Source organism: Sinocyclocheilus grahami, unplaced genomic scaffold, assembly GCF_001515645.1.
Source record: "Sinocyclocheilus grahami isolate Dianchi unplaced genomic scaffold, SAMN03320097.WGS_v1.1 scaffold11.1, whole genome shotgun sequence".
Lineage (NCBI taxonomy): Eukaryota > Metazoa > Chordata > Actinopteri > Cypriniformes > Cyprinidae > Sinocyclocheilus > Sinocyclocheilus grahami.
The window spans coordinates 1,199,803-1,224,694 of record NW_015505190.1 but is presented as its reverse complement, the minus strand read 5'-3'; the positions used below and the strand labels follow the sequence as shown (position 1 = coordinate 1,224,694).

The following is a 24,892-nucleotide window of genomic DNA, read 5'->3' as shown; positions in this document are numbered from 1 at the left end:
AATAATAATAATTTAATAATTGTTTATTTATGATACACTTTGTTAGTAGCTTGTACCTGCAATTGTTGATCAGTTAGTACACTAAAATGGAAAAGATAATTTTCCAGGACATTATCCATTGTAACCCTGTAACCCAAAAACACAATGCGTAATTTAAAATGCAGGTAAAAAACCAATACGGAAAATTCTTTCATATCAACATAGTAGATTGTGCCCTATTTTTTACAGTGTAGCATACTAACTAACTACTAATACACTGTTTAAAGCACTGCTTAATATTACTAGTTTACTAGCTATTAAGAAAAAACTTCAATAATTCAATGTATTTATTTTAATATTATGTTATGTATATTATTTTACAAACAAATCGAAATTAACATTTTTGCTGAGATTTGATGTTGTGACAATTTTGTGCCGTGATTACGCAATGACGTCATCACGCAATGACATCACAACGTCATTTAGCAACTTTTAGCAACAAAACAACCTTCCTTTAGCAACTTTCTCTGAAAATTATTTGGCAACGCTGCTCCTCCTCAGAGAGAGAGAGAGAGAGAGATTTTGTCTTCAGTCAAAAGACCTAGTGTGAACAGTTGCTAATACCGGTTTTGATCCCACTAAAAGTTGATATAATACAAAGATTTCTTTAATCTATACAGATAAACTACAATGAAATAGTCGATGATTCTGTTTTAACCTGGACGTACGATAGAGGGAGCCAGGTAACAGTCAGCAGCAAAGGGTCTCTGATCTTCATCCAAAAACAGATTGTGGTTGAGCATTATATTTGATTTTACCCCAGAACTTCACATGATATTTATCCTCTGATGTGTGTCAGGGTGCTATGTGCTTGTGCAGTATTTTTGACAGGGCAAAGGTAACAGGCCATTGGAGCCAAGAGTTCAACAGTCATGTTTTCACCTCAGTGCCGTCTTCTTCTGGGGTTCATATGAATGTAGTTCCAGGGTGGTGATAGACTCAAGACCGGAAAGAGATGGAGTTCTGTTGAGGTGTGATACTATGTGATTTAAGAGCTTTCTTGAGGGTACAAAATGTGGTATAGCTGGTCGTTGAAGATGCCAGTGTAGGTGCTGACAGCACGAACTGTGTCTTCATACAGGTTCCTTGATGAGGGAGGAAAGATAAAATGTCAAAACAAAATAGATCGTGAGTCTTCATTTTCAGGGTGTCATGAACTTAATCACCCTCAGGCCATCAAAAATTTAGCATTACATCACTTGCTCACCAACTGATCCTCTGTATTGAATGGGTTCCGTCAGAATGAGAGTCCATACAGCTGATAAAAACATCAAAACAATACACAAATAATCAAAACTACTCCATTCCATCAATAACATCTTGTGTGGTGATAATCCATGATAACGCTTCTACCAGTGAAAAAGTCCATCACCTGTTGTCCTCTCACTTTAAAATTCACCAACATACTTGTTTAGAACTGTTTTTGTCCAAACAGTGCTTGATCTGTCAATATCTCTTTTCTGATTCAGATGAAATTACATTTTCACTGAAGAAAGCAATATTATGGATGGTTGACTCATATTTTAACCATAAGCAATGGGTTGAAGTTAAAAATGCCTTGATGTTTACTTCTTACAAACACACAGCTTTTCACTTCACAAGACATTAATTGATGGACCGGAGTCATGAGTTACTTGTGGATTATTGTGTTGTTTTTTATCAGCTGTTTGGACTCTGACGGCACCCATTCACTGCAGATGATCCACTGGTGAGCAAGTGATGTAATGCTAAATTTCTCCTAATTTCTGCCGATGAATAAATAAACTCTACATTCATCTTGGATGGCCTGAGGGTGAGTACATTGTCAGTAAATTGTCTGTTAAATCTCATCATTGCACATGTATTTGAATGGAAAGCTACACGTGTTCCTGTGTGTAAAAGCCCAGAAGGGAATGTTTGTAAGTACGGACTAGGGTAATGTATAAAATTAGATTTACTTGGCTTTCTCATTCAGCTTGTAGCCCTTGATGGTCTCAACATAACCGCTGGCAGTGTCAACACTCTGGTCGTAGTAGGACTTAAGTGTGTCCACCACAGTGGCAATGGTTCCTTTCTCCTCCTCAACTTGCCTGGGCACACGGAAGCTCTCCGCTCCTGCAGGGGGCGAACCAAATTTTGAGAGAGTGAGAAGTTTTTAAAAAAAATCATTCTTTATTTTCATGTTTCATTGTCATTTTAGGTTACATTAGCAGCAAAGCAGATATAATAATAATCCAAATTGAGTAGGTTTATGAATGTGTCTGTCTGTACCTACCCAGAGCAAGGAAAACAATGACAGCTGTGATAGCCAGTAGCTTGTTCATAATGACAGGTATCTCTGAGGGATTTAGTAAAGCACTGGTCAGATTACAGCAGCACAAGTGTGAGAATATAAATGTGACCACAAGAGGGCATTATTATTATTATTTTTTAGTGCATGCAGTCACTTAGTAAGTCATTGATGGGCTATTAAAAGCATACTGTATGTGCTGCTACACCAGATGATCCCGATGAAGCACTTTTAGTGGCATAAAAACAATTTCATATTTGTTTATCTAATTGATTATTAGTTTTCTGTGTTTTTCTAAGACCGTAACAATTTGCTCATATAATAAAGGTTGTGAAAAAAATCATAATGTTTAAGAAATCTGCATGTATTTTATCTATTATATTTGGAATAACATTGAAGCTTTTTACAAAACATACTAAATGCAGCAATATTATGTGCACAGTCATCTATACAGACTTACATCATGTGCATTTTAGGAATTAATCCAGTAAATGTATAGGTGCTAAACAGTCAAGAATCATAGAATCTGTCACAATATCTAAACATTTTTTTAATGCCTTTAATATAAGAGGGAAAATATGGTTGTACTCACAGTTTCTCCTCTGCGGAAAGTGTGTCAGACAGGTTAGTGGCAAAAACTCTTTAGCCTATCTTATATATGGGTACAGATTTATTGACTTGATAACTCAAGTGCCAAAGTGCAACCGTCTCAGATAAGTGTTATGTGAGTTTGTGTGTGTGTGTGTTGATGTGGGGCTGTGCTTTTTGCTAGTGCTTGTTGTCAGATAAGGGACTAAAATGAGATTACCTGTTAAAGAAGATATGGCTCTTCACATAAAAAGACATACTGATTGATCACATTAAACAAACTCACTGACTTTGATCAACAGTCTGACATTTAAGATGAAGTAAAACTAATATCTGAGCTCTTAATATGATAACACACTCGTTATAGCGCCTTTTATATTCTGTTCTCCATCCACCAGCAGACAGATAAATGTTCAGAGGCTCTTGTCTTGCGTAATTGAACTTCAACACGTTTCCAAATAAAGTCCTAAGTCTGTTTCACCAAATACACGTCAGCCTGTTGAGGCTACTTCAGGTTATTTTTGCAAAAGTGTGAGTGTGTGTGCGTGTGTGTGTGTGTGTATCTAGATCTTTCTTTGTGTCTGTACAAGATGGGACGTTTTTGAGTTTGTGAAAGCAATTTCTTCACTAACATGAATACACTTTCTTTATAGGCACCTATGGCACCATGAAGAAGGGATAGTCCCTTAAAGCAAGGGATAGTTTAAAGGGATTCACGCAAAAATGAACATTTTGTCATCATTTACTCATGCACATGTCTTTCCATGTTGAACATAAAAGTAGATATTTTGAAGAATGCTGGTAATCAAACAGTTGATGGTCCCCATTGACTTCCATAGTATTTCTTTCCCTACTATGGAAGTCAGACGGGACCAACAGCTGTTTGGTTCTTCAAGACAAAAATGCAAAGAAAACAAAAATAATGACTTTATTCTCTCCATAATGGAGGCAGAGGGTGAAGCGGAGGAGAAGAATTGAGTAAAGTCATTGTTTTTGTTTTCTTTGCGCACAAAAAGTATTCTTGTAACTTCGTAAAATTACGATTGAGCCACTGATGTCACATGGACTTAGGCCTACTACATTTCTGTGCCTTGACCGTGGTAGTTCCCTTGCTGTCTATGGAGGGTCAGAAAGCTCTCAGATTTCATCAAAATTATCTTAATTTGTGTTCCAAAGATGAACGAAGTGTTCTATGGAGAACCCAAAATGTTTCTTCTATCGTATTTCTTTGAAACCTCCTTTTGAAACTTTTATTTTTTTTAAGGGTGTAGAGTTGTGTAATATCATGGACCAGCAAGAAACAAGCCACCAGTTGGTCATTCCAGGGGACGCAGTCAAGCTGATGTTTTAGAACATTGTGTTTGGTCAACCAGCTAATAACCCGTTACTTTATTGCAAACAACCGCTACGAGCTTAAGCAGGATGTCCAGGTCCGATATTAGCTGTTTTAGTTCTAGTTTCGGTGGAAATACGAAGGAGTCCATAAATGTGATAATTAACTAAAAAAAGAAATAAGGGCGTGACAATGACTTTGGCAGCAGGGCAGATATCATAATGAGAAATCATAGTGAGGTTTCATTGAACCTTAGGGATGATCCAGTGATGCTAGTGTTCCTTAGAAGGATTTTGGTTGGTTGGAAAATGGTAAAAATATGTATAATGATAAATATTTTATATATGTACTGTACTGTGTATTATTGTGTGTGTGTGTACGTGTATGAGAGACTACAAGAGAGAGTGTTATAAACAATAAACCCAGTCACTCGTATGAACCTCGGCAGGTGGTTACCATTGAGAGCTTCGGGTTTTAACTCCCACATTATCACTGTAGGTCAGGGATGGGCAACTGGTGGCCCGCAGTGTCTTTTAGTACGGCCTGCTGGATCATATTAGACTCGGATGATCAATTTTAAAACATTTGAAAAGCAAGTCATGTAAAGATTGCTTTGTTTATGATTTCAATACTATCTCCAACCAGGAGAGGTCGCTATAGTTTCCAGCCGCTCCCCTATTAATTTCAGCGTAGTAGGACGTGCACTCTAATGTAAACATTCACTAACATTAGCAAATAATAAATGAAAAACTGACCATGAAAACAGTATTTTCAAGTCAAGATGGTAAACAGATTTTTTTTTACCAAGTTCAAGGGGATGCCCTCTTTGGATTGTTTGGAAATCTGTATTTTATTTAAATCGCCATCACACCACTGCTCACAAACAACTGGGACGCCAGAGCTGCACTTGCCTCAAATTTCAAAGGTAAGATTCATACCTTTGAACAAAAGCTTTTTGCCAAGTGCATGACAGAAATGTTTGCACTGGACTGTTATTATTAGTGTTTCCGCGGGTCTTTAAAACGTCTTCAGTTAAATTGTTTACATTTAAGACCATGCAAACTCTTAAATGGTACAAAAAGTCTAAATTATAAGAGGTCTTTGGGGACTGAAAGAGAAGAATTGCTATATGGATTAATATGACAATTAAACTTCAAAAAGCTACGATTTCACTGAATAGACCAATTATAGGTTTGTAAACATTCAGGATGCGCGCGCATCATGGTTGCAGAAAACCCGGGAAAGATAGCCTTTATGGCTAGAAGAATTTCACGGATAGGGTACAAAATAGTTAGGTTTAAAAAGATTATAAATTATATTGATTAGATGTCATTTTCAAAATGTTCTCTGCATATTACAAGAGCTTGTCACCCAGCGATAAGCACTGTTATTCAATGAAATTGACGTTAGAGAGTGCGATAGTCTTACAGATCCGAAACAGGGATGTTTGTTGCGGGCGGAGCCTATCTGGAGGCAGAAAATTACGGTTTTCAAGTGGCAGTCTATGGAGCCATGGAATAAAAGAATTTTAAAAAAGGTCAATTTGATTTTATATTTCAAAATTCTGATTTTATTCTCGCAATTCCGAGATTATATCTCTCAATTCTAATAAGGAAAAACAACTTGTCATTCTCTCTTTTCCCCTCTGCTCTTCTGGCTTTAAAAACAAATGACATTAGTTATACTTTAATTTCCTTCAATAAAAAGGAAATTGAGTAAGACGGTGTAAAAGGTGTGTGGACGTGGATTAGTAATAAGCCCCTTGGTATAAAGGAGAAGAAATGCTGGCCCTCATCACTATCAAAGTTGCCCATCCCTGCTGTAGGTAAAGCACTCTTGTTGCACACTTGAGGGCATTATTTCTTTAAAAACCATAGGCAGAACTTCAGTCAGTTAGATCGTTCTCCACCTTAACATTGACACACTAGACCGCTAGGGTGCTCTTTATGGTTGCCTTTGGCTTGCTTAAAGTAAAAAGATCCTTAATATTCAGTAGTATTACCGATTTGACTGCACTGACAATATCAGATGAGAATAAAACTTGAACTGAATTGAGCTGAGCTGTATGGTGACTGTTGTCTTCTGAAGAACTGCTTTACAGCTTAATCAAATTCATTTTATAATTGAGGAACTTTACAGTTGTTGAGCTGAACTGGATCAACACTGACCTCGCGCTAAATAATAACACTAATAATAATAATTACAGCAGAATTTGAATTTGCCATTAAATGAATGAAGCTTGCATTGTTGACGTTATTTTCCTCTTTATTACTGTGAATCTGCTTTGAAACAATCTAATGACTTGACTTGCTAATGTTGCTAGATGGTTGCATGGGTGTTCTGGGAGGTCGCATACTTGCAGGTCTCTGACATTTTAAGATACGTATAACATTTGAGTACTGAATAAGCCAAATTCAAGTCAAAAAATGTTACTGTTTGCATTTCTAGTAGCTACAACCCTCTTTCCTTAGCTCAAGTATGCAAACCTCTTTGCCACATGCACTGGGATATGTATTATTTTGAAAGTTAAAAATATAATAGTTATATTTGCCTTACATTATTAGTAGTAGCAGGGGCAATTCTAGGATTAGCTCCCAGTGAGGGTATAATAATAATAATAATAATAATAGGCATATATATATATATATATATTAATAAATGTTTAATTAATAGGGGTCGTATACTAAATTTATTGCAGTATTCAACTGTATTGCATACATGCACTGGGATATGTATTATATTGAAAGTTAAATTTTCAAATGAAAATGGCAACATGATCGTTTTATAAAGTATCCGTTCATACAGTATGTGCTTAATTTTCGCTGGAGGAAACCTGTGGTGTGATGAGGGGTGAACGCAGCGAAAACTTTGGCTACAGTAGGTGGGGAAATGGTTATATAGCTGTATAATCTAGCTATAGCCCCCCTAAAAATGGCCTAGCGATGCCCATGAGTAGTAATAGTGGTAGTAGTAGTATTTGTTCTATTCATACTCTCAAACAAAGCAAAATTATGATTGCTCCTATAACTATTATACAATCTTATTGCAGTAGATATGACAGAAGCTACATTTCCATGAGCTATGATCCAAATAACTAAAGGTGAAAACTGTATGAAACTAGTTATCAGTGACAAGCAGAGAATGAGTAGCTATGGTGGCTTTCTAGCATATTCTTTGATTCTGTTCTGTTGAATTGCACATTTCTTGAAATGTTTGCATTTTTGTCCAGATTATGTGAATATGTACATTAAATAACATAATTATTGTGTTCAAGTCAGACAAGAGAGGAACTGTAGAGCTCATCATTGGTCATTACACAAGAGTGCAATGCACTTGCAAACACTGACCTTTCAGAATAAACTGTTTAAATAAATACCTTACATTATGTTGACATAAATGTACCCATGTTTTTGTTATGCAGCTATAGTACACATTTTAGTTCATCACAATCAAAACTCGGGTTTGCATTTTCCAGATGTTTTTATTTAGAATGAGTCTTGTTGTTTCTTTATGAGGCACACAAAATCACATAATTCATATTCTATTAATGCTGGACTGGGTGCTGTTTATTTTTCCTGCACTGAACAGAATGGTATCAAATACACAGATACAGTATATACATGCAAAATCTGCACCGACATGCTGGACACACAGCTGTCAGATAGTTTCAGATTCGGATCCATTATTGAAGCAATGAAAAGACATGTTTGCTGGGTTGAAGGAGTCTGTGGTTGATGAGCTGCAGACTCTAACCCTCATGAGGCAGGACTGTATCCAGCACAGGCTTGATGTTGGTGATTGCTTTGTCCAGGTGTTCGCCAATGTAGGGCCGCAGATATTGGCCATAAGCACCAAGAAGAGCCATGCGAGCTTTGTCCACAACAGGCTCGAGCTCACTGGCCAGACCGCTGGAAGAAGCACACAAAACATAATAGATTTACTCACACGGAATAACTGGACTGAACAACGTTAGAATGATATGCAGTAAGGGCCGGGATGACTAGTTTGAGGCAGCCCTCACCCGATAATTTTGATGGCGCTTTCCACTCTTGGCCTTTTCCTCATTTCTTCAAAAATTTCTTTGGCTTGTCCTCCTGTTGGTGAGCTCTCTAGTGCTGGTTGAATGGCATCTTTGGCCTTTTCCCAAGCGTTGACGAGCCTCTTAAGGAAAACTGCCTTCAGCCCCTCATATTTGTCCACTAACTCCTTGTCAGGCTCGGGCCAGTCCTGTGCCCAGACACACACCGACACTACAAGAGGACGAAAAGGCCTTGAGAATGATATAAACGAGCCATGTGCCCATCTTAAACCACACGTTTACCCACATTTATTGAAGAGTTCCTGCTTACTGTGTATGTAGTCTGGTTTTATCATGGAGACATGTGAAAAAGGAAAGTTTGGACCAGATAAAGGTCGGCATGACTGCATGTGTGTCAATCGCTGTTGCCCTTAATATCGCAACATGCTGAGATGTCAGTCATTCCTTTATAGAATTAATTCAGGATAAATGGGAGAGTCTTTTCTGGCAAAAGTGTCCCAGTTCATCCTACAAAACTAAATGCAAATAGCCTGGTGACTTCTGTTATTTTACTGCTCATTTGATCACTTCAAAACAACTAAATCTGCCTCAAATTTCCAGTAAGTTCATAACCTAGCCTGATGAGCAAGAAGATATGAACAGGCCTCAGGCCTGCTTTTCTAATATTCTAATATGTCTTATTCTTTTTAGCAGTTGTGCACCACTTAACAAAGAGAGACAACTTTTCAAGAACTAGTTTTACCTTGGAGTGCAAGAATGAGAGCAAATGTCAGCTTCATCTAGGAGAGGAGACAGAAATTTAGACATGATATGCTTGCTGAACATGTCAGTGAATGTAAACATCACCAGTACTCAATCAATTCTCAAGTAATTTTAAATATGCACAAACCAAGGATTTGACTGCAAAAACAGTAATGAAACATGTTTAGTGCCGTTTTAATATAGTGTTTTGCATTTGGAAAAAAGAGAGAGAATGCATTTCAATTCTCTTTAAAATAGCGATGCATTTTAAGTAGTTTTATCATTCAATGTTATTGCATGCATGTATAAGAGCAACTTGGTGAAGACTCACATTACCTTGTGCTAGTGAGATTCCTGTAGAGAGAAATAAAGGACTGGAGTCAACTGCAGTGGCTGCGTCTGCAGTTATATTGTCTACCGTCCATCCCTATATCTGCCTGACCGCTTGACCAAACAAACGTCATCACACACACACTCAATAACTCAAAATCAATCACACACTCTTGCTGCATGCACACACACACACCCACGCGGGTGGACCTACTGTTCCTACAGGGCAAACATGTACACCATGGTTTGCCCACTCAAAGTCCACTGTTCCCTTTGTGTGTATTAATAAGGCATGAGAGGATACTTATAAAACCACTAATCAAGGATATTCATGTGCTCTCTGTGTTCGTTAGAACATTAAAGATGCATTTAGGATAAAATGCTAAACAGGAACTTTATACAAAGAATCCTAAGGTGCATTCAAAACAAGACCCCCAAATATAACGTTCCCCATCCCACAATATAAAAGTATTTATATTTTTGGGATATAGTATAGTATGTTTATGTATATGCCTAAGGGCCAATTTTGGCTGTAAAGAAAAAGTGTGATATTATGTAAAACTATAATTGGCTTTTATATTGTCACTGGTCCAATTTTCGCCATTAACAAACCATTAACTACGACCTTTGCCTCAATGAACTACTAATTTGCTGCTTATTAATAGTTAGTAAGGTAGTTGTTTAGGTATTAGGTAGGATTAGGGATGCAGAATATGTGCTTTATAAGCACTAATAAACCATAAAGCCAATATGTTAAAAATAGGCATGCTAATAAGCAACTAATTACTAGTGAGAATTAGTCCCTATACTAAAGTGTTACCAATTATTCAAATATAATATGGAAACTATTGACCTTTTTTATTAATTATATCTTTTTTTTCTCTACCCACTAATAAAATGCCTATAATATCTATATATTACATATTGATTGATCCTTTATTAATTGTTACGTTGATGATGCATCTTCATTTAAGTGTTTGCCTGAATATTGCTGTTTATTTGCTATTTCTTAAAAAAAAAAAAAGTATAACATGTAAAGGTAATGCATTTTTGTGGAACTAAAAAAAGTTATTTTATTTATCACTAATAAAATGATATTAGATTAGATCAAATTTATTTGCAATTTTCACAGTGCATATTGTTTGGAAGCAATATTTAGTTGCTTACAGTTAATTCCAGTTAATGTCTGTGTCTCTTCTATACACAGAATTATAGAATACAATCAAATAAACATAAAACATTTTTTTACCTATTCAGAACTAAATTGACTGATTGTGCTCAGTCAACCGTTTCAATTTTGAGTGCCAGAATCAATGTACATAAACTAATGAGGGTTAAGCAAAGGCTGTCCAAAGGTTGTGAAAAACTTTCCACATGCAAAATTGACAGAAGCAGACCCTAGTGAACTTTCCACTTTGGAACATAACGTGTCTAATCTACAACCGGTGGACCTTTTTTCTTCCTTTTTTCATAATATTAATTCAATTAAATTATTTATTGCTTCCGTTTGATTTTCCAGCTTGTTTTTTTTGTTTGTCTTTTGTCTTCTTACTTAACTTTTCTTTCTGTTTACTTCATTCACTCATGAGTTTCTCATGCAAAGATTCCACAAACCATTTTTGTAACATTATCCACGTTTATTAATTTGGTGTTAAAAGAAAACATACAGAAAAATAATTGTATTATTAATTTACAATCTTCATATGCGTTTGGGTATAGTGTAATTGCACTTTGTCTTTAGTTGTGCATTATTACAATGGCATGACTACATTGGAGGTATGATTTGGTGAATTAATTCCACAATATTTATATCCTGAAAATTGGAATTGAGGCTGGTCCCTGACTAATTGCTTTGCTTATTGATCTTGGGTTGATCTGATGGTGGGCATTCTGCTTTTCACTCTCTCCCACAGGGAACTTGCACTGTCTTTTGCCCATTCCATGTAGGGGTCTGTAACAGGTTTGAGATGTTCCTCATAGTACATGCCAGCAAAACCAGCCACTGTGCTGCCAACATTTAGAACTTTAGTCTTTGTGTCCCTGTAACAAACACACAAACAAACACAGAAGTAGAACAAAATGTACAACAAAATGTTCACACTTGCAAATGCATGTATAGGGTGCATTTTATGTAAGAACGTAGCGGTTAATGAACATCTTTAGCTGTACCTGTACACTTGCTTTGCTCTTTCAAGAAGTCCAGCATTGTCTGGAGCAGGAGTGGGCAACGAGTTGGATGATGCCAAATACACTAAGGGACCAGCGATTTAAAGATTTAGAAATTCGTTGCATGATAACAATATTTATGTTGATATTTTTAGATGAATAAATATAAATCAATAAATAAAATATACATGCATATATAAAGCCAGACCTTGCAATGTCACAACCAGAGCAAAGAAAATCAATCTGGACATCTGGAAGAAAAATCAGCTGAATTAGCTATTTGGTGATGATAGATCTGGAATTACTTACATGTACATTATTACAGTAAACATATATAGTAAATATGTACCTTTAGAGTTAATGCAGTAGAAGTAAATGTAGTCTTTTTTTCTTCAGAAGAACTATCACTTGGATTTCAGAGACTTTTGTAAAGCTCACGGTTGTTTTTGTGATGAGCTTGTCTATGGTTCAGAGTTTTCTGTGAAGAATGATATCTTGCTGCAGTAAAGCTGTATTTGAATCAATTTACATTCTGAGAAACCAGTCACACATCATTTCTGAGCAGGCACTGCCTGCTGTTTACTTAGATGAAGAGCAAAACCAACCAATTTCGGAGTTTGTGAAACACATTTTTACAATATATAAGAAATGTTGGGAGAAAAAAAATCACAATTATATATTTTAGCAGTAGTTTTGTTTGTGGGGTGTCCACTTGATGAAGGTGGGGTTGGAGTCTGACTTTATTTCTTTATTAATAACGACTATACATCTACACTTAAAAGGCAACTCTCTCTCTCTCTCTCTCTCTCTCTCTCTCTCTCTCTCTCTCTCTCTCTATTTTACTTTATATTATAAGAATGATTCCTGTTACCAGTTGCATTTTTTTTCTGACTGTTAGCACAAATCAAGAATGTTTCAACCTTGATCCACTGAGGCACTGAACAGAAAAACAAATTTACATTTGTAGCATGTAGGCCAGAAAATTCAATAGTGGGATGTAATTCAAGGAAAAGGGGTTCACTCGACTGCTGAACTGGATCGATTGATATTAACCATGAGAATGTACTGATCATTAACTGAGGACAAACAGTGACTTTAACCTCATGTGGTCTGATGTTAAAAGCCCTTTGACCTATGACTTGCATTTGACTTTACATACCGGTCTATATATCTATATATTGATTGATCCTTTATTAATTGTTACGTTGATGATGCATCTTCATTTAAGTGTTTGCCTGAATATTGCTGTTTATTTGCTATTTCTTTTTTAAAAAACTGACTTTTGATTCATGAAATGATTTTATGTAGCATATTGTAGTTATGTAGGTTGATACAAATAATAAATAGGAATTCAAATAATTTATATTCAAAATAGTTCAATAGTCAGTTGTTGGATTGTTAATGTGAACACATTTTAAATGATCAGTCTTTCAAATGATGCGAAAACAAATTGGTTCTGTGTTTCACCGTTTATTCTTTTGAAAAAATTCAGAATGTATATTTAGATTTTGCATTTTTCCCCACAATATTTAACAGCATCCCACGGAATTGTAAACTATTTTACAGATCACACAAATGACAAGGAGATCATAACAGTTTTTGAATATGTACTGAACTGTAACAAATGCACCAGTTGGCACAACAGGGTGGGGGTGGTATCACATATCACACAGCAATTGCATGATTGCAGGGAAGAGGGTAAGGTCATTGGTTTTCACTTTAATTGAAGGTTTCAGCCATCTTCTGCTTCACCTTCTCATACTGCTCAGTAAACCAGTTCCTGCCAAGACAAAAAGACCAATTCATATTAGAAAAAGCTAACTGGCAGTTAGAAATGAAAGCAGCTTCTATGCCAGTGCAAAAACAACATCAACGTCCTGATAATACATTTTATAAATATAAAAATAAGTATAACATGTAAAGGTAATGCATTTTTGTGGAACTAAAAAAGGTTATTTATGATCATCTTACTTGGTTTTAATAGCAAACTCGCTCTTTTCAAGTTGTTCGAAGGTGGTCTTGGTCTTCTCTGTCAGGTCATCTGCAATCTCCTTCACCTGGGTCTGGAATTTGGCGAATTGCTGCTCTAGTGTAGGCTCTTCCTGGGCCTCTGTTGAAATGTAATTTAGTTGACATTATAAATTCATAAAGCTCATTTGTGCTTATGATATTACACCACTAAGAATATTCTTGAGAATATTCAAGAGGTTGTATGCTGTAGAGGCAGAGGGAAGATTTTACCTGTGTGTACAGCAAGTACAAGCATCAGCACGGCTGCAGCTAGGTACAGTTTCATCTTTGCAGGCTTTCCTGCAACATACAGAGAATAAAACGTGATTAGAGAGCTAGCGATGATAGACAATTGTCATTTCGACGGATTTAGGATCAAAATTTTTGATGACTACATAACAAATAAATGTAAGCCTATAGCCTACTACGTCACATCCAGAGTGTCTAGACAGGAACTTCGAAATGTATTTTACGAAATCTATTTTATATGTATCATAAAAGCCATCTGTTTTAACAAGAAGTTTAATTCCATATGATAATTATGTGTTTAAGACACATTGTATCATGTTTTCGATTATTTCTAAGCAGTTAATTTTAAATGTTAAAATGCTCTATTTAATTAACTAGCAAGAATAATTAGCTGCCGAATTTACCGATGACTGCAAACAACGATGCCTAGATGTCGCCAATAGCATATACTGCATATTTACTTAGCCGATTGAACGTAAGACAAGAACGATTATTCTATTGTTTCAGTGTTCGCTAGATTCACTTCGTACTTCGTTTAAAGGTTTGGAAAGTCACAACAGGAATAAATGTAAGCTGTCATACCTTTCTTGCAGTCCTCAAGAGAATTGGGTTGAGATTGTAATGTCCCACAGATGGCTTGGCCCTTTATAGCGGCACAGAGCTGACGTAGTGTGATAACACCACCTCTGACCTATCAAGACCTCCTGCGATCACTCTCTGTCCCTCTCTGTTGATCTTCTTTCTATGTTTTGCTATGTCACAAATGGCTATAGTGAACATCTTTTAAAGGTGAGAAATCTCTTTGCCATAATACCTGTATTCCCAGAGATTCTGTTGAATTATTCATGAAAAATATACATTAATGTGTTCAGTGACCTTTGAAACAAAAATAACAGTCACAAATGAAACAATATTACAAAACGGCGGGTATTTGTCTGGTACTCTGATGCCCTGGATGGTACAACGTCCATTCATTATCAGGGATTTTACAATTGGTTACGTGCTGTTCTCAACACGCACATTTTCAAAACTATCCTAAAAGTCAAAACAACAGTATCTGTGGACTTAATTAATTAAATCTTTTCTCAGTCAAGTTCAAACTCTAGGAAAACTCAGTATCTACTTCCTATTTTTTGCACAAAACTGTTACAATTGTGCTAATAAAATAACCATAAACTAAATTGGAGAGTATTGTGCTTTACTGGTAAAGTCAATCCGGATCAGAAAAAAGGATCTAAAATATTAGTTCCCATTATAGTTGAGAGTAGTTTCTTTAATATCAATTTCATTAACTATTCAAAGTAGTCAATAATGATCGCTTTACGCTATTCTATGTAAACATTGCTCAAACTGAAGTAGTGATTGGAGGAACCTCTAATCTGTATAAAAGAGAACACACCATTTCAGTGTATCTAGGATATGATGCCAGATGAAAAAAAGAGAGGAAGTAAAATGCCAACATTTCGACAATTTGTGTAATCCGAGTTCATGTGACGCTATCTAAGCATCCGCTCACCATCCACTTTACTGTCCATTCCTAACCATAAAACCTACCATACCTAATGAAGGTAGTATGTGATCATTGTGTCTTCCAAGATACAGTGCTGGATGTCTGAACAGATGTGCAAATATTAACCTTCATTGTTTATCCTCAATTTAAAACAAAATGTATTTGTGGTTTTCACCACACAATGAGTCAATCTGGAGGCGGGTAACTTTGGCGTTTTTTGACGTAATGGTACACTGATTTAGTCCATAGCTCTTTAACCTTTTAGCCACATCATAACATGAGACAGAGAGAGAGACTGGATTTGAGCTAGAGTAAATTAAAGTAGTTTATTTCAGTTCAGTTTCACAACCGTTGCCTCATTCCTGCTGCTGTCTGCAAGCATAACAAAGATGCAGGAGTTTGGTAACTGCTGATCGCCTGCTTTGAAACCACCTTTGGATTCTAGGTCAGCAAGATGATTAGATCTCTTAACCTTTTATTGACCCAGTGTTATGCACTTGCCTTCTTAATAGCATTATAAATTAATATAACTCTGTGTATTTATGAGTGTTTATGATATATGCTCTGCTTAAAGAACCAAACACATCACCACTATGCTGTAATTTTATTGTTAATGCACTTCACTTATGTGTTTTTCATGTCTGGTAAGGTAGTTAATTTTTATTACTGCCAGTTTTATTTTTATTATTTATCATTTTATTTTTTTTTTTAAAGTGACCGTAAAGAGTAAAATATATACAAAAATCGTATATTTAAATTTTATATATTTGTATTTATTATAATTGTATAATAACATGTAAATTCTTATGTGTTGAAATAAGATCACAAAGGCCAAGAGTTCCAGTCTTGTTACCACTGATCTTAAATCTGTCACACGGAATTGACTCACACACACACACACAAACTCAGCAGTTCGTTCTGGGCAATGGCCAATGACCGGTTTATTTTTTTATTTTCTAGGTCAAGAAGATCTCTCTGCCCTTTTATTGATTTTTTTTTATTACTCTTTTGCTAAATAACATGCTTTCTTGTCTATTAAAAGACTTGATCGTGATAGGAAATGCTGACAGTGAAAAGCTGACAACATGCAAAAGTGTTGAAAGCGTCTAGACTCAAAAGAGGGGAAGTGAAGCTCCGTGCAAATGAGGACATGATGTTTATGTGGGATCATGCCGAGAGTCAGTGATCTGCAGTTACCTCTACTCACATCTGATCGCTCACAGTCTGTGGCGGTGGGGGCTTGTGTCTTTTGTCAGTTAACTGCAATCTTTGTAGCACTTTTCTTGACAAAGTCTTGCTAACCACTTACAGATTTCCTTCTCATGCATGCATGATTTGCCACCTCTTTTTCTTACAATTTCATATACTTAGTCAATGGCCCATAGCCTTTCATGTAATGTGAGAAGAGAAGGGTTCTTCAGCGTGTCTAGTCAGTGACATGCTGTGCCATCTCAGATTCTTTGTTTGACCTTTAAAACAAAAGGTGTGTCAGAGCGAATAATTCTTAGTTTAAGAACATTTTGAATTTGTAATAAATCTGGGTTGGCTTGCCAATGACAGAAAATATTAGCTCCTCAAAACAAAAACTGACATTTAATTGTACAAACTTGAAAAAATAAATAAATAAAAGGTTAAAATGAGTTAGTAGGTGTGTCTGAAATACGGAAGAGATATTTTCATCTCAACAGGAACAGGAAAGGCCTGGACTTTCAGTTATGTTATAAAGTTTTTGCAGATTTGGGGTAATTTTCTGCCAGACACCTGCATGATTGAAAGCTGGAGCTGATGAGGACACAGTTTGCTATTAAAAAGGACCATTGAATGTTGTGATATTTCAAGCTAACCAGGAGATTCATTAGTCTTTAGTGAAGAAAGGGACTCTTTCTTCTTGGAACAGGGGGAGTAACCAGAATTATGACAGATGTTTTCAGGAGTGACACTCAATAACACCTGGTTATGTAATCTTTCTTTCTTTCTTTCTATATACATACATTTTCAGCTTTGTTTTTTTTCTATTATTGTTTTTATATATTTATTTTATTAGTTAAACTGACATTGGAGAACAAAGAACATTAAGAACTTGCAATCAGGAATATAACAAAAGTAGGTTACAAAGACTGAAACTATAAATCTTTCCTAAATTATGAAAAATGAAAATTCAAAAAAGAGAGAGGGTGGCATCTACTGGTATACACTCTTAAAAATAAAGGTGCTTCACAATGCCATCGAAGAACCTTTTTGTCTAAATGGTTCAATAAAGAACCTTTAACGTCTGAAGAACCTTTCTGTATCACAAAAGGTTCTTTGTGGCAAAAGAAGGTTCTTTAGATTATAAAAAGGTAAGAAAGAGATGGTTCTTTAAAGAACCTTCTTAAAGGATGGTTTCCACATCTTGTTGAACCAAAATTGGTTCTTCAATGGCATCGCTGTGAAGAACCTTTTGAAGCACCTTTATTTTTAAGAGTGTAATGAACTTCTGACTGCTAGACAGATCAAACTCTGGCAGCTGTGATTGCCCGAAATTTGCCATAAAAAATGTTATATCAACATTTTAGGTTATTTTAATGAAAATCCATCAAATGTGAATTGTCACACCGAGAATTCTGGGAATTACATTTTTCACTGTAAATTGTAAGATGACTTGTTGTTGTTTTTTACCAGTATTTTAGGTACAGTATTTTATGAAGTACACCAATAGATTTTTAACTGTATAAAGACACAACATTAACTAATTAACACTGTATTTTACTGTTTTAAATTATGATATGTTTATAGTGTTTGGCAGTGCAAGTCATTGTTTGCAGTCCCAGTGCATTTGTGTGTTGTGTTGCTTATCCAGATGTGAGTGTGAATACAAGATAGCAGAGATTAAAAAGGAAAAACAAAGACATGACCAGGGGCACAGCATGTTCCTTATGCAGCAGTCCCGCAGGCAAGCAACTGGAATTTGGAAACAGATCTCAACATGTCTTCCTTAAGATTCAAAGCAGCAGGGAAAAAAAGAAAGAGGGGTTAGAGAACAGGTCCTTTGATCCGGAGACAATCAAAGCTGAGAAACATGGATCTGATCTTGAACAGTTCTGTGCAAAAGCAAAAGCTTGAAGGAAAGAATTTATCAGAAAAGGGTGAGATTTATCATAAGGGTAACAGAAAAAGTTTTTAGAAATTTTTTTTTTTCCCAAAAAAGGTTGATGTACAGCGAATGTCTTAATAATTCAAACTTAAATAACCGGTGTATGTGAGTTGTTTGCACATGTACACTTTTATCCAAGAGAAATGTTTTGTTGTTGTTTTGTTTCATTGCTTTTCTTCTTCTTTTTATTTATTTATTTATTTTGGTGAATTAATAAAGTTTTAATCTGTGATTAATTTAGCTTGACTGAAGGCTTGTACACAGCAATGACATTATTTTAGTTTTAAACATTCCCTTTGGATATAGTTTAGGTATGTTAATTTAAGAGATTTTTACCTTTTGTCTTTAGAGTGTTATGAGTAAAAACAGTCGTTTTTACTGTATTTTACCTCTGTTAACACACACACACACACACACACACATTGAGTTTTTATGGTCATGTTTATGGGGGCTTTATCCATAGATATTGAGGGTGGGGGGTTTATTCAGACATAGTGATTTTATACTGTACAAACTATCCCCTGCCTGACCTTAAACCTACACCTAAATACAACCCCCACAGAATGCTTTCTGCATTTTTACATTTTCAAAAAACATACGACTCATAAGCGGTTTTCTTCATGGGGAGCAAAAATCAAGGTCAAACATTTCACGTTTTATTATCCTTGTGTAGACATTTGGGTTTTTCCTGGACCACACACACACACGCGTGCACACACACACCTATTTCCAAAAGAACTTCAAATAAATTAGAGGGTCACAAAGTGTAGTTTTATTTGCACCTGACTGATTAGAATTCTGCTAGAGAAGAGCCTTTTTTTATTTATTTTTTAATCCAAGATAAGCAGACCTTCCCTTGAATTCTAGAACTGAGAAATGGTTTAAATCTCAGTTTCCTGGAGAAGGAATGGTGTGACCAGTAGATGGGTCTTGCCCACACAAGTCTTATTGAAAATGCTGGAGAAGACGGAGAGATGCGTGACAGTAAACTGAAGTTAGAAATAGGGGGAATAAGGGGTGTATAGAAGTGAAAGTTTACTGCGGAATTGGATCAGTCTTGTCTAAACATACAAAATCTGGAAATACGAGGCTAGGTTAAATGCTAACTGTTTTTTTGCAAGGGCATATGTATGTATGTGTTGTTCCTGACTCTTATTACAGGCCTACATTAATAGTGTATAAAGTGAGTGCATGTTTCAGCCTGCCTGATCCCTTAGCCAGTTATTAAGAGAAAAAGTCAGATTATAGCCAGAAATACACTGCAAAACAGGTACAATACTCATGCTACTGTACCAGTCTGTTTATATGTATTGTCATTATATTGTAATTTATTTTGTAAGATACATTACTGTCTGTCTGTCTGTTATCAAAACAAACCAGTAAAATAAATATATAAAAAATTATATGTTGTCTGAGTAATTTGTATTATAATTTGACTGTCTATATAGTTTTGAGAGTAAAAAATATATATATATTTTTCTAAATCCAAGAAAACAATCTTACGACCCTAAACATATATGTTGGGGATGCATGTATTTGTGTGGGATTATTAAAATGACTGTGGTGGGAACAGAAATATTTTCATAAGTACTTTGTCATACTCTTGACAAGAATCAAGTGACAAATAAGTAGTGTAGTAGGACGCACATTTATTGAAAAATTCAAATACAACAGTGCACAATCATGTAAAGTAAACAAGGATTTATATGTGAATTTGTAGCTAACAAAGCTCATCTTTGCATATATTCTGATTTAGTTCAGCAGCTGAAGGCACTTTTTATTGTTTATTTTGAACGGTGCCATGTTGGCCCCACTAACTAGAAAAAACCCTTAGATAACTGCCAAAAAAGGCAAGTTGATTGATCTTAAAATTTCTCTACAGTATGCTAATGAAAGACACTGAAAGTATATCCTTAGACACTGGGTTAATACTAAGAAAGTAAACATGGTGAGTACATGGTATTCTTTTGTCCAATAATGGACTGTGCTAGTACAGTCGAGTCCAGTTCTTAACCACTTATCAAACTCTCACAGAATGAAAAAGCACATTTCAGTAACACAAAACCTCCCTTCTTGTTTCTGTTTGGTGTTAACACTAGATACGTGTGGAGCTCTTAAGCTTGAGTGGGAAGAGCTGCTGAGGCCTCCTTGATCTTGTCCATGACGATCTGCAGCTGCTCACGGATCTTCTCTGAGTAAGGGGTGAGGAGGCTGGTCAGCTCATCCACGCGGCCCTCTAGGGATGTGCGCAGGTTCTCGGCGGTCTGCTCCAGCTTCTCCTTCAGAGCTCCAGCCTGGACTTCCAGCTGCTCGCCGACCTCCTGCGCCTGGGACTTCATCAGCTCGCTAAGGGCACCCAATTTCTGGCTGGCACCATCCTGGGCCTGGCTGACGTAGGGCTCGAAACGGTCCTTCACGGCTTCAGCGTTTTGGGAAGCACGAGACTGCAGCTCACCCAGGTAGGTTGCCACGGTGCTGAAGAAATGAAAGAGAAACTTATTAATATATTCCAAAATAGTTTTATTAGTTAGCTTGCTTCTAAGCCACCTGAGAGAGCATCCAGACTTACTTGCGGATCTCCTCGGTGTCCTTGTTCAGGCGTTTCTTCAGTTTGCGGGTGTAGCTGTTCACACGGTTCTTCACGTCATCGGCGTTCTGCTCCATCATGGTCTTCAGCTCTTGCAGGTACTGAGTGGTGCGGTCCTTAGCGTCGGTCATGTCAGTTTGCAGTTTGCCAGTCAAGAGCTGGAGATCTTTGTTGAGCTGACCAGCAGCGTCAGAGCCATATGGAGTCAGCTGGGTTTGAAGATTGTCACTGTATGTGCTCAGCTCAGTCATGGTGTCACTAATCAGGGTGCTGCAAAAACAAAGCTGGTGAGGAACGGTGTTTCAGAAGCACGTATGCTATTTGATAATGTGAGAAGATGAGTATGATGGTGCTGTAGATAGATATTAAGAGGAACTTACTCAAGCTCTCTGCTGAGCTGGGAGCCCTTGATGTTCTGGACCACACCGTCAGCATGTGTGTTGAGTTCGGACACATGCTGCCAGAAGCGGTCCACCATCTCCTCCCATCTGGGCTGAGGGGCATCAGCCTGGAACAGGCTACGAGCCTGGCAGCCTACAAGGGGTGTGAAGAGATTGTGAACTCCATGCCACATTAGTTTATTCACAAATGAGCGAGCTGGATAATTTCCAGTGCCCTTTATTAATTATGTAATGTAACAGTTGATAAAAATGCATTACAAGCATAACATTGTGCATTGATATTCCAAACAGACAGAAAAACTAAACCATGGGCGAATGGAGATTTTTTTTCTTCTTCATACCAGTAAAAACAGCCAGAGCAAAGATCACCACAAGAGACCTCATTTTGATGGGCAGACAAGTACACCTGAGGAAAGATTCAAACAGGAGAAATCAATATGTCTTAAGCACTGGCAAGAAAATATAAACAGAAGCTTTTCCCTCCAAACTTTGGAAACGGGAACCCCTAAACTTATGAATTCACAGGTATTAAAATATTTCAATCTAAATATAAAAGACCCGTCCTAAAATGCAAAAATAAACAGCAACTGAATATACAAGTATGCATGCAGTAGGCAACTTTCTACATTAATACGCGTTTAAATACTCAGTGACCGTTAACTGGAAGTTTAGTCGGTAATAGTTTTAGAGACAAACTGGTTCTCCTGCATATAAACCGTTCAGTAATAAGTTTACGACTACTCTGTGAGTGAGGAGCGAGTGTTTCTTACCTGAGTCGTGTAATTTTCTCCGTGGAGAGGGAGTGTGGATGTCAGGTCTTTTATGCAGTCCCGGGACGCACCCGCTGCATTCACAATCGCTGCCACGTGATTTCTCCTTTGTTCAGGGCTCGCGCATCATCCCACGCGTCACGGACCGCAGCAAGTGTGCGAAGTCTGCATCTTTCCGCACCAGCTGGAGATCAATTGCGCAATTTATATTAGTTCCTTGAGGGCACATCGCATTTCATATCGTGCTAAGGAATTGATGATGTGTGTTCTGGCTATGAGATTACAGCAACTTTGCGTCCCTTATTTTATATAATGAATTATAGGCCACTCTCTTTAATTCCAAACACACATTTGAATAATATTGTAGGCTATATGCAATATATTCATGCTTTCTTTTAATGACAAGCATTCTGTTTAAATTAAAGCGCGTGTCTAACAATAGTATCGTTTATAATTAGCCTATTTTATGTAGTTTGCGCGAATGAAAATCGAAGCTGTTCTTCTCAGATGGACGACTTAAAAGTCAAACAATTGTTAATGTGCCTGTAAAACCAATCTCTCGTGATTAAAGAGACAACTGAGTCTAAAGGTGACACGAACATTAATGCAGGCGCCATCATAGGCCTAGTTGTTTGTACGTTTTACTGGAATGGCCTGGATTAACATGGATGACCCTATTAGCATTTAAATAGACACCTATTGGTCATACTATTGCTCATTTCACATATTTGGATTAGCATTTACATGAGCAATGGTAATAGTGGTGGTAACAACAACAGCAGTAGGCTATACATTTGTTATTATAGCATATAAAATGTTGTTCCCCTTACGGAACAAAACTATATGGGAATATACTGCAAAATATAATGCAATATATTACATAATACATTTCCATATATTGGAAACTAGTGCTTATATTTTTCAATATACAGCAATACATGCATTGACAGTATATGACGTATATATTGATACATACAAATATTTTTTAGAAATGAAGACTTATTTATTTACTTAAGTATTTATTGCTTATATATTGCACATAGATGCTCCCATATAATGTGAATGTATGTACATATATATGCACACATTGAGTTAAAGCAGATCTCTATTTCCCAGCATGCTTTGCTTCTGACTGTTAAAGGAGAGTAAAAAAATGTATAATTAAGTGGTATGTCGTGTTTTTGCTCAATATTAATATTGGGGGAGATCTTTTAGTTTTTAATGTTGTATTATTTTGAAATTTAAAAGGGTTTCTGGTATGTGTACGTTTGTGGGTTTACCACTGTGCAGAAGAGTAGAGCCTGTGGTTAGGAAGACGACTGGCCAAACCAGTGCCAAATTACATGTTACTTTGTTTATAAGTATTGTTATGCGCTTATCAACACAATGACAGTCTATTCACCAAGTGCTTTAGTATGAGCAGGAGTGTGTATGCCATTGTAAACTAGCTATATTTTAAAATATGGAAATATATCTTAAATGAAGACATTTATATTTCCATATATGTGTATATACTGCATGATTAAATATATGTTCAATATATTTTTACACATGCACCATATCTTATCACATGTACATCTATATACTATAAAGTGTATTACTGAATATAAAATTACATGTATTGTGATGTATAAGTAAATATATTGTCAAATATTTTTCAATATATGAAAACGGCAATTCCTTATGTATTATTCAATATATTGTAACATATTTACACAATATATTACTCTGTATAATTTCTAATACACTGTTATGTCATTTAATATATTGATCATTCATATATTAGGAAATATATTTTCTTTGCATAAGGGTCCCCTATAATATCTAGTGTATTTCTTGTCATTTTGTTTAGTAAGCTCAGTTATGAGGTAACAAGTAGTAATTTCACGAATTTCAAACTACTGATTGCAGCCTGTTTGATCACAATGCCCTTCCACGTCTATATGGCCTAGAGTTTATCTTAAAAGATAAGACATTCTTTGGTATTCCCTATAAAGAGTTAACATAATGAATGCAGCCTTATATTTCCTTCACAGTTCCTGAACTCACAACACATCCCAACAAGATTGTGTTATTTTCTAAACTAATCTTTATTTCCGGTTGAAAAGCTTAGGGTAGCCTAATTATGTTTTTTTCCTGTGACAACGTAAGAAAAGCCTCATCACCCACAATTTGATTCCACCCATTCAGTGATCTTTAGCCTCTTGTCCCAACTTGTCCCTTTTTCCTGGCTCAGCTTTGTCTGTTTCACCCCTGCAGCTGGTGAAAACAAACATGGCTTTAGTATGCACAGGGCCCAGTATGATCACTGCTCATGCAGACATCCACTGTAGTTTCATATACTCATCTGTACATTTTCCAATTGAACGTTGATCCGTAAAAATCAATTTTTTACTTTGATACAAAGTTCAGTTTGTGAAGAAACAGGTATTAAGAATGTACAATTTCTACATGGATTCTACAAATTATAAAACTATGCAATTTTCACTTGAAAATTGCTATTGAATTCAAGATTACATTTTGAAGCAGAAAAACTCTGAAATTCTTTTTTACACCATATCGTAAGCTTATGGTAGCATTTTTTGGTATTTTGACACTTGTTGTTATTTATGTGTCCTGATGAATTGAGGTTGTTGAACTTCATTTGTAAGTCACTTCAGAATAATGGATCTGGCAAATTAATTATTGTGAGCAATGAAGTTTATTCTGTGACGCAATGAGTTGCAC

At 36.2% G+C, this 24,892-nt stretch overlaps 3 protein-coding genes across 4 annotated transcripts; all 3 read right to left on the bottom strand.

Moving 5' to 3' along the window:
- Positions 1–624: 624 nt before the first annotated feature.
- Positions 625–2,978, bottom strand: LOC107595154 (apolipoprotein C-II-like). 2 transcript variants are annotated; one of them, XM_016285495.1, is made up of 4 exons: positions 2,901–2,978; positions 2,294–2,356; positions 1,977–2,133; positions 625–1,124 (listed from the first exon to the last, which is right to left on the bottom strand). In XM_016285495.1, the coding sequence occupies exons 2-4, from the start codon at positions 2,340–2,342 to the stop codon at positions 1,028–1,030; spliced, it is 303 nt and encodes a 100-aa protein (XP_016140981.1). In that variant the 5' UTR covers positions 2,343–2,356; positions 2,901–2,978; the 3' UTR covers positions 625–1,027. The 2 variants fall into 2 exon arrangements, with proteins under 2 accessions (XP_016140981.1, XP_016140988.1); XM_016285502.1 differs by having other exon boundaries at positions 2,294–2,376; positions 2,901–2,928.
- A 9,981-nt stretch (positions 2,979–12,959) lies between these two features.
- Positions 12,960–14,442, bottom strand: LOC107595138 (apolipoprotein C-I-like). The gene is made up of 4 exons (XM_016285460.1): positions 14,347–14,442; positions 13,747–13,815; positions 13,477–13,615; positions 12,960–13,285 (listed from the first exon to the last, which is right to left on the bottom strand). The coding sequence occupies exons 2-4, from the start codon at positions 13,799–13,801 to the stop codon at positions 13,225–13,227; spliced, it is 255 nt and encodes an 84-aa protein (XP_016140946.1). The 5' UTR covers positions 13,802–13,815; positions 14,347–14,442; the 3' UTR covers positions 12,960–13,224.
- Positions 14,443–20,036: 5,594 nt separating this feature from the next.
- On the bottom strand, positions 20,037–22,205 carry LOC107595129 (apolipoprotein Eb). The gene is made up of 5 exons (XM_016285451.1): positions 22,166–22,205; positions 21,737–21,801; positions 21,375–21,528; positions 20,977–21,264; positions 20,037–20,882 (listed from the first exon to the last, which is right to left on the bottom strand). The coding sequence occupies exons 2-5, from the start codon at positions 21,777–21,779 to the stop codon at positions 20,522–20,524; spliced, it is 846 nt and encodes a 281-aa protein (XP_016140937.1). The 5' UTR covers positions 21,780–21,801; positions 22,166–22,205; the 3' UTR covers positions 20,037–20,521.
- Between the last annotated feature and the right edge of the window lie 2,687 nt (positions 22,206–24,892).